Below are 17,349 nucleotides of genomic sequence, written 5' to 3' on the forward strand. Positions count from 1 at the left end.
TGCCAGATCTGGGTGCCAAACTGGACCTTCTCCTCCTCCGTCCCTCCCTCCCTCCCTCCCTCTGTTCCTGGACTGGGGCGGGGGGCGGGGGTGGGGCGGTCCCTTCCGCAAATCAGACGCCTTCCAGTCCAAGAAGACTGGCAGCCAGCCCTGATGAAGAGCCCTGGGGGATCAAAATCACAGTCCAGGGTGGTGAAAGCAGTAAGAGGTGCTTCCATTACCGCGGTCTTACAAAGGGCCAGGCTCCGTATTAAATCTTCTCGAGAGGCCCCAACAAGATCCTGGGACGACCCAGTAGCCCCTGGCTCCCAGCCTATCTCAGACGCAGTGTGATCTCGCTCATCCCTTCTGGGCACTGGGCCCTTTCCCCCTTTTCGAGGTGAGGCTCCTGGATGTCCAGAAGATGCCAATTTGGGCTCCGCCGGCTGGTAACTGAATCCAGCCCTCTAGGATTGGAGAAGTGGGGTGGGGGGTGGGGGTGGAGGCGGAGGCGAGCGCCGGGTCGGCTGGTGCCGGCCACTCGGGCAGCGGCGTGCCAGAAGAAATGGTGTGCTCCTGTCACCCCTGTGCCCACAGAAGTTTCCCGAGAGCACCAACGGCACGGGCTCGCCCGTCCACGCCTCGCGCGAGGCCCTCTGAGCTCAGACTCCGGGTTAGAAGTGGCAGGGGAGAGCCTCCCGCCCGGATGAGGCCTGGGCGACGCCAACAGAGAGGGCCGAGGCCCGACCTCTCAAAGACCTTGCTCTCCCGCCTCAGCTCTTCCCTTTCGCCCGCTCGCCCCCGTGGTGCCCAACGCGGCGGCTCGGAGCTGGGCGCTCAGCAGCTGGCGGTCGCGGGGCACGCGGGGTGCGAGGGAGCTAGGCGGCCCACCTGAGCTCCAGGCCTCAGCCGGGTCTACCGCGGGGTCGCCCGGGGCGGCGGGCGGAGCGGGGGCGGAGCCGCCCCGGGCCCCACCTCGGCCGTCCCGGCCGCCCCGCCCTCGCCGCCCCGGCCAGGATGGAGGTGTGGTCCCGAATTTATACCGTGCCTTCCAGCTTTGCGACCATTTCCTAGGAACTTACCAACGCCCGCAGCCCGCTCCCCGGGAACGGTCCCTGGCGGCGCGCTCCACATTCCCTCAGCCTGCCTGGCCCGCGAGAACGTTCTGACGGCCTCGGGGAGCGCCCTCGCCGCGCGACGCTGTCCGGCGGACGCCCTTATCGCCCGCTGTTGCAGACTGCAGAGCAGCGGCGGGAAGCATGCGGGACTACGACGAGGTGACCACCTTCCTGGGCGAGTGGGGGCCCTTCCAGCGCTTCATCTTCCTTCTGCTCAGCGCCAGCATCATCCCCAACGGCTTCAACGGTATGTCAGTCGTGTTCCTGGCGGGACCCCGGAGCACCGCTGCCGGGTGCCGGACACCGCGAACCTGAGCCTCGCTCGGCGCAACCACAGTCTCCCGCTGCGGCTGCAGGACGGCCGCAAGGTGCCTCACTATTGCCGCCGCTACCGCCTCGCGACAATCATCAACTTTTCGGCGCTCGGGCTGGAGCCGGGGCGCGACGTGGACTTGGAGCAGCTGGAGCAGGAGAGCTGCCTGGATGGCTGGGAGTTCAGCCAGGACGTCTACTTGTCCACCATTGTGACTGAGGTGACTGTATGAGCGACCCTTCATCTGTATCAGTTCCCCGCCTAGACTCCCTGGCAATGCCTGGATCAGCGTCCCCGACTCTTCATCAAACCTGGCTGACGCACAACAGGGTTGTGCAGCCAGAGAGAGCAGAACTCACCTAGGCTCATTCCTAATTGTTCTGTCTAATATGAAGGGGATGGAGAAGAAAGAAAGGAGGCCGTTGTCATCTGCCTTTTCCTTTGACAGTTTCACAACAGACCAAGTTGTTTCCCAAGAGCCTAGACACCACCGGCCCCAGGCTCCCCAGATGTACAGCCTGAGTCAAGTTCCTGCCACAGGCTTGAGGAAAGGTGTGGGGGCTGCTGCTGAGCCCACATGCAGACACAAAGAAGAGCCCTGCTGCTGGGCAGGGCTTTGGCAGATCTGGGCTGTTCCCTGCCCACAGACTTCTGGAAGCATCAGAGGGTCTCCTGTTCTGTCATACTCTACGGTGAGGCTTGGGTCCTGTCCTGAGGCTCCAATTTCTCTAGAAAGGAGCAGAGGACCTCCTGATACTGGCAAAGTGCAGGAAACCCTGACCTCAAGGCACTCATGAAGAGACAGACTCACAGAGACCATCTGAGCACAGGGCCTAGAGGTGGACAAGGGCTCCAGCTTATGCCATTAGTCCCTTAGCATCCGACATGGTTTAGTGGCAGGATTTCTAAGTTTCAAGAGTCAAGATATAGACATACTTTGTCCTCTGCATTTCCTATTTTGCATTTGATAAGGACCAGGAGATGCTCGATCAGCACACATCTTCTGAAGAGGGTACCCTCATAGACTCGTTTTCTGCTGTTAATCAGGCATGTAGAATTTCCCAGCTTCTGGCCTCTCCTCTGCTCTATGTGAAAACCTGAGCATAGTGTCTGCTAGTCTTCTATCCCCTTTCCTCAGCACAATGGGACAGTAATAGGATACCATGCCCGGCCTTGTGCTTTCAAAGTTCAGATGCCCACAGGGCACACTGGCCATGTTAGAGTCAGCTAACATCATACCTGGTTAGGAACAGGGTTCAGGAACCTGAATTCAAATCCTGACAGGCTTACTGTGTGACCTGGGGTAAAAATTACGTTTTCTGTGGAGATAGCAGGGTGAGGAAATACTCTTAAGAAGAGGTGTTAAAATTTGAGCTGAGTCTGGAAATGTGACCAGAACTTGTCCAGGCAAAGAACATGGCAGATTCTGGGGATGGGATTTCATAGATCAAGATGGCCTGGAACTCAAGGAATGGCAGGTGAGGCTAGAAATGTCTGTAGGAGTATCTTCACAATGGCCTTGTAAGAATGTTGAAGAGTTGACATTATTCTGAAGACAGTGAGGAAATAGTAAGGGTTCAAAGGAAGAGGTAACATGGCCAGATTTGTGTTTTGAGTAAGAACTCACTCTCACTGCTATGAAAAACAAGAAGACCAGTGAGGAAGCTGTGGGAATTGTTTTGGCAGGAGACTGGTGGCCAGGTAAGAGCGGTGGCTGTGGAGTCAATAGGAACTGTGGAAAGTGGGCTCAGCCTGTGGAGCACCTCTTGATTCCCCTCAGCATTGGCACCATGCTGACCCTGGTCCCTGAGGTGGCCGTGCTTCTCTGGCTTTGATCTCCTAGCAGGGGCTCCTAGTGCTTGCCCATCCTCTGGTCCTGGAAGTGTCATCAGCACCTGAGCTGGAGCTGGCCCTACTGGCTGCAGCCCTCCTTGACAGCTGGGCTGACTAGTCTCTTTCCCCTTTCTTGCTGGTTTTGTTCACTTCAGGGTGTGAGGGGTGGGTAGCTCCTGGCTTACAAGTATATAGCTATCCCTGTTGTGCCCTTCACAGGGGCCTGTGGGTACCTCTGGGGAGGCACATCATCACACTCTCACACATACACACCAGGACTTGCCTTTTCCAGCAGTCTTTCACTTCCTGGCTTCCTTTTTGGGTGCTAGGAGTAAAATAAAAGGTAAAGGGGCACTAGTAGTTGGGAGGAAGGAAAGGAGTAGCTTGAAAGTGGGTAGGGTGGGGTGGTTCTCCCCAGAGGTGATGGCACAAGGAGGAGTTCTGGAGTCAGACCAGAGGGCCACTTCTGACCCTGCCTTTAACCACTGGGATGACTTCAGCAGGTTACATCATTGCTCAGTGCCTCAGTCTCCTTGTCTATAAAAGGGGATACAAGCAAGTGAAAAGATGCTCAACATCACTAATTATTAAGGAAATGTAAATCAAAACCACAGTGAGATGTCACCTGACATCCATTAGATTGACTGCTATCAAAACCAAAACCAAACAAACAAAACAACCCTCCCCCAAAATAACAAGCAAGCATGTGGAGAATTTGGAACCCTCATGCACTGTTGGTAAGAATGTAGTACGGTGCAGCTACTATGGAAAACAGTGTGGCAGTCTCAAAAATTAAAAATAGAACTACCATATGATCCAGCAATATTGCTTCTGGGTATATATCCAAAAGAATTGAAAGCAGGATCTTGAAATATTTGCATACCCATGTTCATAGCAGCATTATTCACAATAGCCAAAAGGTAAAAGCAAATCAAATGTCCAGCAATGGATAATGGATAAATAAAATACGGTGTATACATACAATGGAATATTATTCAACCTTAAAAAGGAAGGACATTCTGACACATGCTACAACACAGATGAACCTTGAGGACATTATGCTAAGTAAAATAAGCCAGTCACAAAAAAGCAAAAACTGTATGATTTCACTTATATGAGTTACGGAGAGTAGTCAAATTCACAGAAACAGAAGTGGAATGGTAGTTGCCAAGGTGGGAGGGGGAAATGGGTAGTTGTTTAATGGATATACAGTTTCATTTTGTAAGATGAAAAGAGTTCTGGAGATTGGTTGCACAACAGTGTGAATACATTTAACTCTATTGAACTGTACACTTAAAAATCATTAAGATGGCACATTTTATGTTATGTGAATTTTATTACAGCTGTTTAAAATGAGGATCATAAGAATGCCCCACTTATCTGAGTTGTTGGGAGGATTCAGTGAGATCATGCGCCACACCACATCTGTAGCACCAGCAAATGGTCGTCATAGGTGGGTGGGTGAGGGGTGGTAAATGTCTCATCACCTGTGGCTGGTGGCACTGTGGGAGTCGTTCTAAGGTTAAGGTTGCAGCCTGTTTAATGGATGATGAGACTTTCTGGTGACAGAGCCCTCTTTTTCCAGAGTGGAATTCTAGGGCCCAGATAATAGGACACAGGTCCAAATACTATGCTGGGGTAAAAAATGGCCTCAGGTCCCCGATAACATCAAGCCCAGGGGCCCTGAGCAAGTCCTCGGCATCCCTCTGGCACTATACAGCTAGAGGGACCATTCTCAGACTGTCTCTGCTTTATACCTCTGTATGGGATCTCCTGATGGCAATACCTTCTGGAACAGAGAAGCCCACCTGAAATGACCCTCTGGCTCCTCCACAGGGAAGACAGGTCAGCCAGGGACTCGAGGATGGCATGTTCTGCTGTGGAGATGCCTTTCAGAGAATGCCAGGAGGCAGGAACCTGCTGTCTGAGTTGGGACCTGAATAGGTGCATCTGTCTGTGTGTTTAGGTGTGTGAGGTAGTCTCCTTCGTTGAGGGCTGTTTGTGAAGTCCAATTTATTTGTCCTGTGCAGGGCTAAGAATCACTTAGAAAAAACAACAACTTTCATTTGGAAATAATTTTCATTTAGAGAAAAGTTGTGAAAATAGCACAGAGAATTCACATATACCTTTCATCTGGCTTCCCCTCATGTCTACAAGTTACATAGCCATAATTTATTTATCAAAACTGGGAAATTAACATTGGTGACAATATTATTAGGTAAACTAGAGACCTCGAATTTTACCAATTTCTCCACTACTGTTTTTTCTGTTTTAGGATCCAGTCCAGAATCCCACATTGTATTTAGTTGTCAAGTCCTTTGTCTCCCCAAGTCTGTGACAGTTCCTCAGTTTGTCATGATCTTGACACTTTTTATGAGTCTATCAGTTATTTTGATGAACGTCCCTCAATTTGGATTTGTGTGATTCCTCTCATGATGAGACTGAGTTTGTGCCCTTTTTGGTAAGAATACCAGAGAAGTGATAAGTCCTCGGGGCATCTTACCAGCAGGCACATGATGTTGATGTGGCTGACTACTGGTGACATTAACCTTGATTACTTGGCTAAGTTGGTGTCTGCTGGGTTTCTCCACTGTAAAGTTACTATTTTTTCCCCTTCATAATTAATAAATATCTTGGGGGAGATACTTTGAGACTGTACAAACATCCCGTTTCTTCTTGGACATTCTACCCAGTGATTTTAACATCCATTACTAGACTTTCACTGGAACAACTATTTCTGTGGGTGTTTGCCTAGCGGTGATTCATTCCTATTTATTAACTGGAATTCTTCTGTAAAGAAGAGCTTCCTTTTCACTCGCATTTACTTATACAATTATTACTTCATATCAGTACAGACTTAGGCATGTTTATTTTATTCCGTGAGTCATAACCTAATACTATCCTTTATTTTGTTGCTCCGGTTGTTCCAGCTTGAACCAAATTATTTTCCACTTTAAGGAGAAAGAATGTAAAAATCCAGGGTGAGGTCCTTCATCTGTCTCTGGAGTCAGGGCTAGAGGAGCCTGTGTTTGCCCCCAGGGAAGAGCACCAGTCACCTCTTAGCTAAGTTATCCGTAGGGTGGGAGCATAGGAACAGGAGCAGGGGCTGGTGAGATCTGGCCCAATGCGTGGGACTGAAGCTTCTGCTGGGGAAGGAAGGGACCCCAAGCATCCCAGACGATCTGCCTGATGATGGAGTCTTTGTCACTGAGATCTACCGCAGTGGTGAGACCAGTCTCCATGGGCATGACCTTCCATCCAGCACTTCAGTGCCACAGACCCCAGGGAGCGAAGGCCTTATGGGTGAAAGGAAGCTCAGGAGCCTCCTGCCCTGAGGCTGAAGGAGCAAATGCCCTCTCTCCAGGGGGCCTAGATTCAGCAGCAGGGCCACGGGGCAAGCAGCAGGGGTGAATCTGGCTCTTGGCCAGGGTCTAAGCATGGGCTAGCCTTTGCCTCAAACATGTCCTCTTTTTCCATGGAACATCATTAGGTAGATGACCCCCTTCGGGCTGGAAAAAATTAGGCAGTCACCTCTGAGCCAGGCTCCATGCTCCAGAGGCCCTGAGGCCCTGAGGCTTGTTTGGTAAAGATCAGTTTTTTGTCATCAGTGACCTGAGACAGGGTTACTGCTCTACCATAATGATTTCTATCCTCTCTCCAGCTGGTTGCATCCTCTAGGAGCCCATGAGTGGACCAGCTGAATGGCCTAAAGCATGAAGGAGCATCCAGTAAAGGGCCTGGACCTCAGGAGGCACTAGCCTTGTGCTGTGTTTCCTGGGACCTGGGGTCAGAGAGTGGACAGAGCAGGATACACTGGTGCTCCACCCACAGCCCAAAGATATGAAACAGGAACATGGGGGCCTTATTCTCTGCAAACAGGGTGCTTATGGGAGGCACTGGGAGCAGCAAAGGAGGAAACGGTGAGACAGACCAAGCCTGGCATCTGGTTGACAAGTGCATGGGACCCCATATGGCAGCTCACTGGGATGTACCTCCCTTGGGGCCTGTGTGGTCTCTGCCAAAGGTGAAGAGTGTGAACAGGAAGCAAGTTTAAGCTGTTATCTTACCACCAGGTCTGCAGGCTGCCCTGGAATACTGCTGGCTAGCATGAGACTGGCAACTTGGCTGCTGGGACAGCCTGAGTATTAGCCAAGTTTACTCAGACCTGCGCTATGCCAGATTCCAAAGGGAATAAAGTGGGGACCTCCACCTCTAGGCAACACCAGCAGACTTTTATTTACAGTCAATGGTTCAGCAAGAGGACAAATAAAGATTTAGGGGCTTTCCCTGTCTCTGGCCTGAAGGTGCTCCTCTGTTGCTGCCTCACCCCAAACAGTTTGCCTGTTGCCTCTAAACTGTGTTGCTCTGACAAAGGCCACCAGGATATCAGAATATACCTTCTGGAGGCTGCTTCACCCACACCTCCTGCCAAGTTAAAGAGATAAACAGACTTTGTCTCTCTCTTCTGGTGGGCAGCAGAACCCTCACACTTTGTCTAAGAGATTATGTGGTGTGTTGACAAAAACAAGGCTTTGGCAGAACTGGTCGGAGGAACTGCAGGTGCCTCGGGCCTCTGATGGGACTGTGATTTCTTATTAGGGACAGGCTAAATTTGATTTATATTCAAAGGTAATGCAGATCTGCCTTGTTATCTGAAACTTTGGTTTAGTTTAAAGTGTATCTCTGGAGTTCAAAAGAAAGGCAGTGTCAACTGAAATAAATGCACAACGTAAAAGTTGAAAGTTATGTTTTACTTGGCGGACTTCTGAGGACTCGACCCCCTTTGAGCCCGGGATGACAGACTCTCAAATCACTCTGAGGGACTGCTCCAAAGAGGCAGGGGAGGAGCCAGGATATACAGGAGTTTTAAAACAAAGACCGGGTAGTCAGAACATTAAAACATTACTTACTGTTGACTAAAGAAAATCAGATTATCTCAAATTAAATAATTAAGTGCTTTTCTATGTATGGGAGGGAGCAAATGTCTGGGTTCATTGAAATCATTCCTTTGACAAGCACCTAGCTATCTAGGGCCAGTATCCTGTCCTTTCACATTCTCAGTTCTCTCAGGATGCACCTTTGGGGGCTGCCTGCTTGTCTGCATCCTGAGTTGGCAGTAGCAGCTGATGACTTGATGGCCACAGCATTCTTTGTTTACTGATACGGCTTGCAGTATTTTTCATTCACAGCAGGGATCCCCATTTGAACCAGAGGTAGTGCAGAGAGAATGGAGGCTCTGGGGGAAGGCTAGGTTGACTCACATACCCTAGCAATTGGCACAGACAGCCCAGGGCTGGTGGCTCCTGCTCTGTTTGGAGGACTGGAGGGCAGGTTCACAGTGGCACCTTCTAGAGTTTCTCTTTGATGCTGTGTGACTGGTACAGATCCCATCCCATTCGGTCTCGTTCCCAGAATGGAGCCTGGTAGAGCTGTGGTAGATCCAATGTCGGGATGCAAGGGGGATAGCCAGGTCTCTGAGTGCTCCTTCTTTCCTCAGGCCCCTCCACTCCCATCCCCACCAGCCCACTTAAACTCCCTGGGTCTTTTGCTTTGGCTCAGCCTCTGATGACCACAGAACTCTTCACTGAGGAGTCTCCACTAGTGAGTGCTTTTTCTTTACCTCTAATATGAAGAAAGAAAGATAATGAGAATATTTTAAGATTTAGCCTTCTTCCATCTCCTGATCTCTGAGTTAGAGAATCTTTAATTCCTGGTGAGTGCAACCAGAATATTGGGGAATCCCATACTCCACTCAGCCCCTTCTCACATAGTAGCGGCTCTACCCCTGGTTCTACAGGCTGAGAATATTGGGCTGGTTGTCCTTGTCCCAGCTTGTTGTAGAGTGGAAATTCCATGATAAGTGATGCAAGCTGAAAAGAAGGACCAGCATCCAACTCATAAAGCAGAAGTGTCATTCTGAGGGCTGCTTTCCCTTTCTCCAACTTTAGAGCAGGGGCTCAGAGATTTTCCCCAGGGGGAGAAGTAGTCCATAACAACAGAGAGCTCTAAAGCTGTCCCCGCAGGAAATAACTTCATTTGAAACAGTATGTGCAGACGTTGAAGCCTACGAGGGCTCTTTAAAACAATGGAGATTGTGATGGTAAACAATTAAAAGGAGACTGGTAGCTTCATTAGAGCAACAAGCTAACCCATAAGGCAACTAGTTTACTAGAGAGAACCAGAAAAAGAACAGCTCATAACAGTCCTCCAGGAGTCTGAACAGACCTCAAAACCTTGCCTCAAAACTACTCCTGCAAATGATCTTGAATTTAATTGAACTAGATGAGGAAATGTTTTATGCCCCAGGGCACTGTTGAAACAATAAAGGAATCAGCCAGCAATTGGTGGAACCTGACAGCTAGGTGTGATATCAGCAGAGGCGAACAGCTAAATAGAAAAACCAGGGAAAGAGACAGTCAAAAAGAGCCCTGCTAAAATCATTGCTATCCCAGGGTGACTGTGCACATGCCCAAGGCTATGCCCTCTGAGGAGCAACATCAGAGACTTCACACTGCAAGGGAAATAGACTTCACTAAGAGTCCAGCCAAGTCATTAAATAAATAAACAAGCTACAGAAAATAAAAACAAGCACCCTCAGGTTTAAGGGGTGTTCAGTGCTCAGAGTTTCCACAATATATTTCCTAAAATGTCCAGTTTTTAACAAAATATTACAAGACACGCAAAGAAACAGGAACACATGACCCATACACAGGGAAGCAGCAGGAAACAAATTGCCTGAAAGAGCACAGATGACAGATTTAACAAAGACTTCAAAGCAGCCATTACAAATCTATTCGAAGAACTAAAGGAAGTTATACTTTAAAAAGTAAAAGAAGGTATGATGACAACGTCTCGTCAAATGCAGAATACCAATTAGGAGATAAAAATAAAAGTTATATTAAACAAAGAATCAAATAGATGTTCTAGAGTTGAAATACACAGTAACTGAAATTAAAATTTCACTAGTGAGCCTTGTAATAGATTTGAACAGACAGAAGAATCAGCAAATTGTAATCCAAAAAAGGGAGAAAAAAGGAATGAAGAGAAATGATCAGGGTCTTAGAGAAGTTTGAAACATTATTAATGAAACTTACACATGCATAATGGGAACACTAAGAGAAGAGAGAAAGGAGCATAAAAAGTAGTGAAAGAAATACTGAGATTTCCTGAAATTTGATGAAAAGCATTAATCTATACAGCTCAGCAGCTCAACGAACTCCAGGTAGAAGAAACAAAGAGTTTCACACACAGACGTATCATGGTAAAACTACTCAAAGACAAAGACAAAGGGAAAATTTTGAAAATAGCAAGAAAAGTATGACTTACCACATCCAAGGGAATCCCAGTAAGATTTATATTTGACTTCTCACAAGAAACAGCGGAGGCCAGAAGGCAGTGAGATAACATATTTAAAGTGCTGGAAGAAAAAAGACATCAATCACAAATCTTATATCTAGCAAAACTATCTTTCAAAAATGAAATAAAAGCATTCCCAGACACACAAACACACACAAAGAATTTTTGCTAGCACTGCTGCCTTACGAGAAATACTAAAGGAAGTTCTTCAGGAATATGTATTTTTTTAATGCACAACTTATTCTCTGAGAACTACAAAGCATCTTTGAAAGAAATTAAAGAAGACCTAAATAAATGGAAAGACATTCCATGTTCTGTTCATGAAGCAGAAGTCTTAATATTGTTAAGATGGCAACACTCCCCAAGTTGATCTGCAGATTCAACACAAAAGATGTTTAATATCATTAGTCATTATGGAAATGCAAATCAAAACCACAATGGAAATACTTTTTAACACCCACTGGGATGGTTCAAGTTAAAAAGCCATACAATAACAAGTGTTGATAGGAATATGGAAAAACTGAAACCCTCGTTCATTGCTGTTGGGATTGTAAAAAGACACAGCCACTTTAGAGAACATTTTGGGAGTTCCTAAAAAGATTAAATATAGATTTATTATATGATTCAGCAATTCGACTCCTCATATATGCCCAAGAGAAATGAGAACATATGTCCATGTAATATGTGCACAGAAGTTTATAGCAGCTTTATTCATAATAGCCAAAAAGTAGAAACAACCCCAATGTCTATCAACTGATAAATGGATAAATAGAATGTGGTAAACTCACACAATGGTATATTATTCAACCATAAAAAAGAATGAAGTACTGATACTCATACAACAACATGATGAGCCTTGAAAACATTGTGCTAAGTGAAAGAAGCCAATCACAAAAGACCATATATTGTATGATTCCACTTATATTAAATGTCTAGAATAGGCAAATCCATAGAGACAGAAAGTATACTCGTGGTTGCCAGGAGCTGGGAAAGAGAATGGGAAGTGACTGCTAATGGGTATGGGGTTTCTCTCAGGGGTGATGAAACCATTCTGAAATTAGATAGTGCTGATGATTGCACAGCTCTGTGATTATAGTAAAAACCACTGAATTGTAGACATTTAAAAAAAAAGAATTTTATGGTATATAAATTGTATCTCAATAAAGCTCTTATACACAAAGAATTAAATAGCCAGCCAGCTCCCCCACCTCCCCTACAATGGTCAGGAAATTTCCAGCTTTAAATCTGCAACTGAGTTATAAAGAGGAAATAAGAGTGAATGTATATTCTATTATTAACTAACTAATACTTCCTATTTTTTCCCCCAGAATGAAAAAACAACTACAAGAGAAATCCATTTTTCATTCTTAAATGGACTATAGCTAATTTTTCATTCACAGTCATCTCTGAGATTGAAGTCCATTTGTAAAGAGATTTTACACCTTGTGGTAAAAGCTTTTCTAGTTTTTAGTCATTGAATATAAAGTTATTATTTCTAAGAATCTCTTCTGCCTAGTCAGGTTTAAGTGTAACCTGCTTTGCTTACTCATTAATGCTGCTTGTTGTACGTCATGGTTTTGCTTAGGACAAAGGCATGAGATTAGTAGAAAGGGAACTACCACTTAATGAGGCCTGTGATGGTTAATGTCAGACACTCTACTTACATTCCCTGTCCAATGCTCACGACAACCTCAGGAGGGAGTATTATTGTCACTTCTCTGAAGTTGGAAAAGGGGGCTAATGAGTGGCCCAAAGTCACACAGCCAGAAGTGGCAGAACCCCAGAGAGCCTGTGCTCTTTGCTCAACATCAGGCTGCCTTCCAGATTCTCAATCCGATGCAGGTCGCAGATACACTTATCTTTATGATCCTTTATGGCTTTGGAAAAGGCTAAAACTGCTCGACTTTGGCTACTTGGGGGAGTTCAAGGTTGACAGTGATTTCAAAGGACATTTCCAAACTTATTTTCTGTTACTCCTAATTGTACAACATTTGTTCATCAACAATATATTAAGTATCCACTATATTACGTATCCATTATATTAAGTATCCTATGTTTTAAGTGCTTAGCCTTGTGCAAGCATCAGTTATCTAAAATGATTATATGAATGTGTTCAGGTTTTAGAATTCTGTCCATCTGGAGGATGAGCAGGGGGTGCCTCTTTTCCTCTCTAGCCAGAGAGCAAGGCTTCTAGTGGCCCAGAACAAAGCCTGCCCCACCCAGGATTGCTAGGTTCATGCATGCACATGTGCACACCTGATCTGTCCTGTGAGGTATGCTTGATCTTGAGCTTTGTGGAGGCAGTGACCATGTCTGCTTTGTGACCCATACAGAGTCTGGCCCAGAGCAGGTGCTCAATGACAGCTGAATAAATGATTAAGCAATTCCTTTTACCAATCCTCTAGAACTTGGGCTGGTCACTTCATTGCTCTGTGCCTTCATTTCCTCATTTGTAAAATGGCGATAAAGAGAGCACCCATTTCATATGGCAACTTTGAAATCCCATGAGATAATACAAGACACACAGTGAGCACTCAATACACTGTACTCATCATTCCTATTATTATTGCTGCTGAGACCATGAGCGCCATATTCTTCTAGGCCAAACTAAAGCAGAGCTGAAGGCTAGATGGTCCAGCCAACTGGAGCTTACTCTGCTCTGCTGGGGAGCATTGGTTTAAGACCTTGAGAATGAGACAGGCACAGTAACCCTGCAAGGGCACATCCAGTGCCCTAACCCTATCCACTCTGGGCTGTATGGTTCCCATGTCCCACTCTCTGTCCAGGGCATGTGTGAGTGTGGGTTGTGTTTCAGAAATGGTAGTTTTTGACCTCAAAGTACAGCTCTAGAGCAATGCTGGGCAGCTCCTCACCAGGCCATCAGCCATTATGCTCTGAGCTGACCCTGTGTATGTATGTTTGTGTATGTGTGCATGTGTGTACACACATGTGCAGAGACCCACAGGACAGTTCTGTCTCATCAAGGAAAGGATTATCTTCCACTGGTCCTGCCATTTCATTACTAACCACAGGGAGCTTCCTGGGACCTGGCTAGCGGGGCTCCAAGACACACTCCTAAAATCCCCAAAGGGCTGGGCAGGCAGAGCCTGGCCTCCCCAAAAACAGTCCCACGGAGAAAAGGGCCCCTCTTTAGGCTGGCAGCCAATTTATTGGTCACCAGTCCCATGAGCCACAGCTGGAACTTTATCTGCCAATCTCAGGTCCTATTACCAGGTCTCTGGTAGCTTTCTAAAAAGACTCTGGGTACAGTAACTCCCCGAGAGAGCCCAGCCTTGGAACCCACCATGGGTAGCCATGAGATCCAGCTGTCATCTCCTGCCACATGCAAGCAAGAGCTCCAAAGACATATAGCACCCTCCAAGGCCTGGGGCAGATGGCCACCTTCTGTGCTACATGATGCTGACAGGGCTTCTTGGGCCCCTCTTCAGGGAGGGAAGGGGAACCTGGAGCCATGGCCATATGGCCTCCAGTAGGAGGGCAATGCAGAGCTGGCCCTCACTTCACACTTCTCAGCACCCAAGTCAGAACTTCTTTCCTTACTCCATTCCCTAAAGAGACCAGGCTCGACCCACTACCAGGGCCAGCTTCCTGAGCATCAATCCGTGCAGTCACACAGGGGCCCCCACTTAGTTTTCACTCTCTGCTATCGATGTCTTGAAATTCTTAACTGTTTTTAAATAGAGGATCCTGAATTTTCTGTTTGCACTGGGCTTGCAAATTAGGTCACCAGGTCTGCTCACTACCTTTGCCCATGCAATGCCTGGCCCCTCATCTGACAGCTTTCTTCTTTCTTTTCTGTCTCCAAGTCCTATCTATCTTCCCCTAAGGCAATGTCCTGACAAAAATATTAAAAAGAACAAGAAAGGAGAGCACATTACCTTTGGAAGAGCTTTTCTGCCTGACTACAGATGAATGGTGATCATTGATAATGGACACATTAATACCCCTACTATCGAGACTTCCTCAGCTCTGTCCAAGGCCAAAGGCTGTGGTGGAGGCCTTCTGTCCCTAGTCCCGGGGTCACATTCCTTGAAGAAGTACAGGGGGTGGTATGTAATAAACTCACTTTGTCTGGCCTTTGGAATTCTTGTCCAAAGCAGACAGTTACAAGTTTGAGTTCTGAGGCCGGAGCTGGTGTCTCGCTTGCCCAGTTACCTGCTATGACTTCAGGCAAACACCAGTCTCAGAGCCTAAGTTTACTCTTCTGCACAATGGGTCACACTCCACATCATGAGGCTTTGGGGCCTCAATCACTAATCTCTGTGTGTTGGGGCAGATCTCAAGCTCTTTTCTGACACTTTGGCAAGTGATTTTTGTAAGTAGTTGGCCATTAGTTCAGGTACATGTCCTGTCTACTTCTGAGTCATGGCCAGGGAGGGCACATGAATCTGGCCATACAGTTTTGGAGGGTTTGTGCCCTTTCCCATGAAGCCCATTCAGGGGCCCAAGCTGAAGCAACCCTACTCTGGCTATGGTCTCAGACTTACCCTCAGTTGTGTCTGAGGGGTAGAGATCTGAGTTCCTGGCCCTCATTGTCTTTCTTCAGCAGAGCTGTGCTTGGGCGTCTGGCCTGTGGCCAGGATTGTGGGCACCGGGAGAGGCAGACTCTATTGAATCTTGCTATTGTCTCCAGGATGGGGGTGTTCTCAAAGACATTATCCTCAACATCACAGAGTGGCCCCTCTGTGGAAGGAAGGATATAGGAGAGACTTCTCTTGGGTCTCAGTACTTAGAAAAACTGAGCTTCTGTGGAATGATCCAGAGTGGATCATCTGCACAGTGATCCAGAGAGCTGAGCTGCTGGGATATTCAAAGCCAGATTTCAGGGCTTCCCTGGCAAGCAGACAGGCCCCTGGGCAGTATAGCCAGTGGCCAGTCTTACCCTGGCTTGGTTATTTTGCAACCCCGCCTCCCCTGTGATTCCCACTTGCCCCAATTCCCTTAGCTTTTTGTTGTACACATTTCTCTTATGTGTGTCCTTATATATACCTCTCTCTGCTGCAGAATGAGGTATGATATAAATATGTGAATTCATTTTTACATCTATTTCAGGGAAGTTGTGAGAGTTAATAGCTAAATTGCTTTGGGAATGTCATGGAGCAGCACCACTGCCAAGTGGAGCTGGGGTTGGGTGGGAGGCAGGGGGTTTCCCTGTAGATGGGATCATCTTGCCTCGTGCAGCAACCCCCTTACCCACAGCCCCCAAATATTTATGGGCATCTGTTTATTTTTTTAATTAATGAAAGCTCCCTGAACACCCATTGAAACTTTTGCAACCTCCCCTTGAGATTTTGCTGAATTGCCCTAAGTCGAGAGCTGGGAATTGAAACTCTGGCTGAAACTCTCATTTTATGGGTCCATAAGCAGAGACTTGTTAGGGCTATCATAGCCCCCGGACCCGGGGACATGGAGGGACCACACTTGGGTGAGGGCTGCATGGGAAGGAGGGTGGAGGAGTATAGAGGGGAGATAAGGAGCACTGCATAGGGGGTAGGAACCCCACCCCCAGCACACTGGGGCCCTGGATCAGGCCCTAAGCTGGGCCTATGGTGTTAGTGGGCCAGAGAGCACAGGGTTCTCTAGAGGAATTCATTCAGAAAACAGAATCACAGGCCCCAGGGACCACTTGCACTTTTCAACAAGGTAAAGGAAACTTGCACACCTGGACTGAGTGACCATGCCCTCTACCCTGCCCTTGAGGCCTTTCAAACATCTTCCCTCTGTGCTGGGATGCCTTCTGAAGCAGAAATGCCACCTTTGCTTCATACTGCATCCCAGCTGAGGGGTCACCAGTCAAAGCCATGCCTCAGCTGGCTTCTCACTACACAAACGTAAGCAGAGCCACAGTCATCACCCTCCCTTCAGAACAGGAGGGTGAGTCTCAGGGAGGACCCTGACTTGCCCCAGTAAATGGTACAGTCAGGAGTCAACCCCAGGGCTGTGAGGCCTGTGCCCTTTGCACAAAAGCTACAGCCTCGCCCAGGGGAGGAGAGCCTACCTGGCTGCCAAGCTGATATGCCCTCTGAGCTGGGCTGGGACTGGGCCTGCTGAGGGGTTGGGCTAACTTTTCACGCTTTTCCCTGACAGTGGAATCTGGTGTGTGAGGATGATTGGAAGACGCCGCTCACCACCTCCCTGTTCTTCGTAGGTGTGCTCCTTGGGTCCTTTGTGTCCGGGCAGCTGTCAGAAAGGTAAGGATGCTGGGAGGGAGGAAAGATGATTTCAATTCACTGCCTATCTTTGGTTTGAACTGAATTTAGGGTATTTTCACCCAGGGAAAGAGAGGCCACTTAGGCCACCAAGTGAGAGATAGGAGAAACCACAGTATCTCCTGTTTCCCCTGCCCTCAGCCTCTTGCTGGGACCCTCTGGAAAGTGGAGTCTTTATATCACCAAATGCCTCAAAAAAAGCTGCTACTGTCTCACCACTGCCTCCCCACCCCACCCCTAACTCTTGGATGACATGCGATCTGTCCACAACCAGCCATCAGCCAGAGTCAGACCAGAGCGTGAGCACCTGCTCGCTAACTGTGCACCCATCTCTGCCATGGGTCAGGCCCCCGGCTGGACACTGGGGCCACAGAGCTGATCCAGGCTGGTTCTTGGCCTCCTGGAGTGCAGTCTGGAACAGACAGCATCACAGCTCCGGGAGATATGCCCTCAATGGCCCTTGAATATTCTATGGGAACCCAAGCAGGAAAATGGGAGTGGTCAGTGGCAGTGTTGGGGA

General features: G+C 47.8%; 1 protein-coding gene across 1 annotated transcript in view; it reads left to right on the top strand.

Moving 5' to 3' along the window:
- The first annotated feature begins 1,117 nt into the window (after positions 1 to 1,117).
- SLC22A4 (solute carrier family 22 member 4) overlaps positions 1,118 to 17,349 on the top strand; it is a 39,491-nt gene continuing 23,259 nt past the window's right edge. The window contains 3 exon segments of the mRNA XM_032468634.1: positions 1,118 to 1,362; positions 1,365 to 1,630; positions 16,708 to 16,811. Of these exon segments, the coding sequence (XP_032324525.1) occupies positions 1,239 to 1,362; positions 1,365 to 1,630; positions 16,708 to 16,811 (494 nt within the window). The 5' untranslated portion in view covers positions 1,118 to 1,238.

This window comes from Camelus ferus, chromosome 3 (assembly GCF_009834535.1).
Source record: "Camelus ferus isolate YT-003-E chromosome 3, BCGSAC_Cfer_1.0, whole genome shotgun sequence".
In the NCBI taxonomy this organism is placed as follows: Eukaryota; Metazoa; Chordata; class Mammalia; order Artiodactyla; family Camelidae; genus Camelus; species Camelus ferus.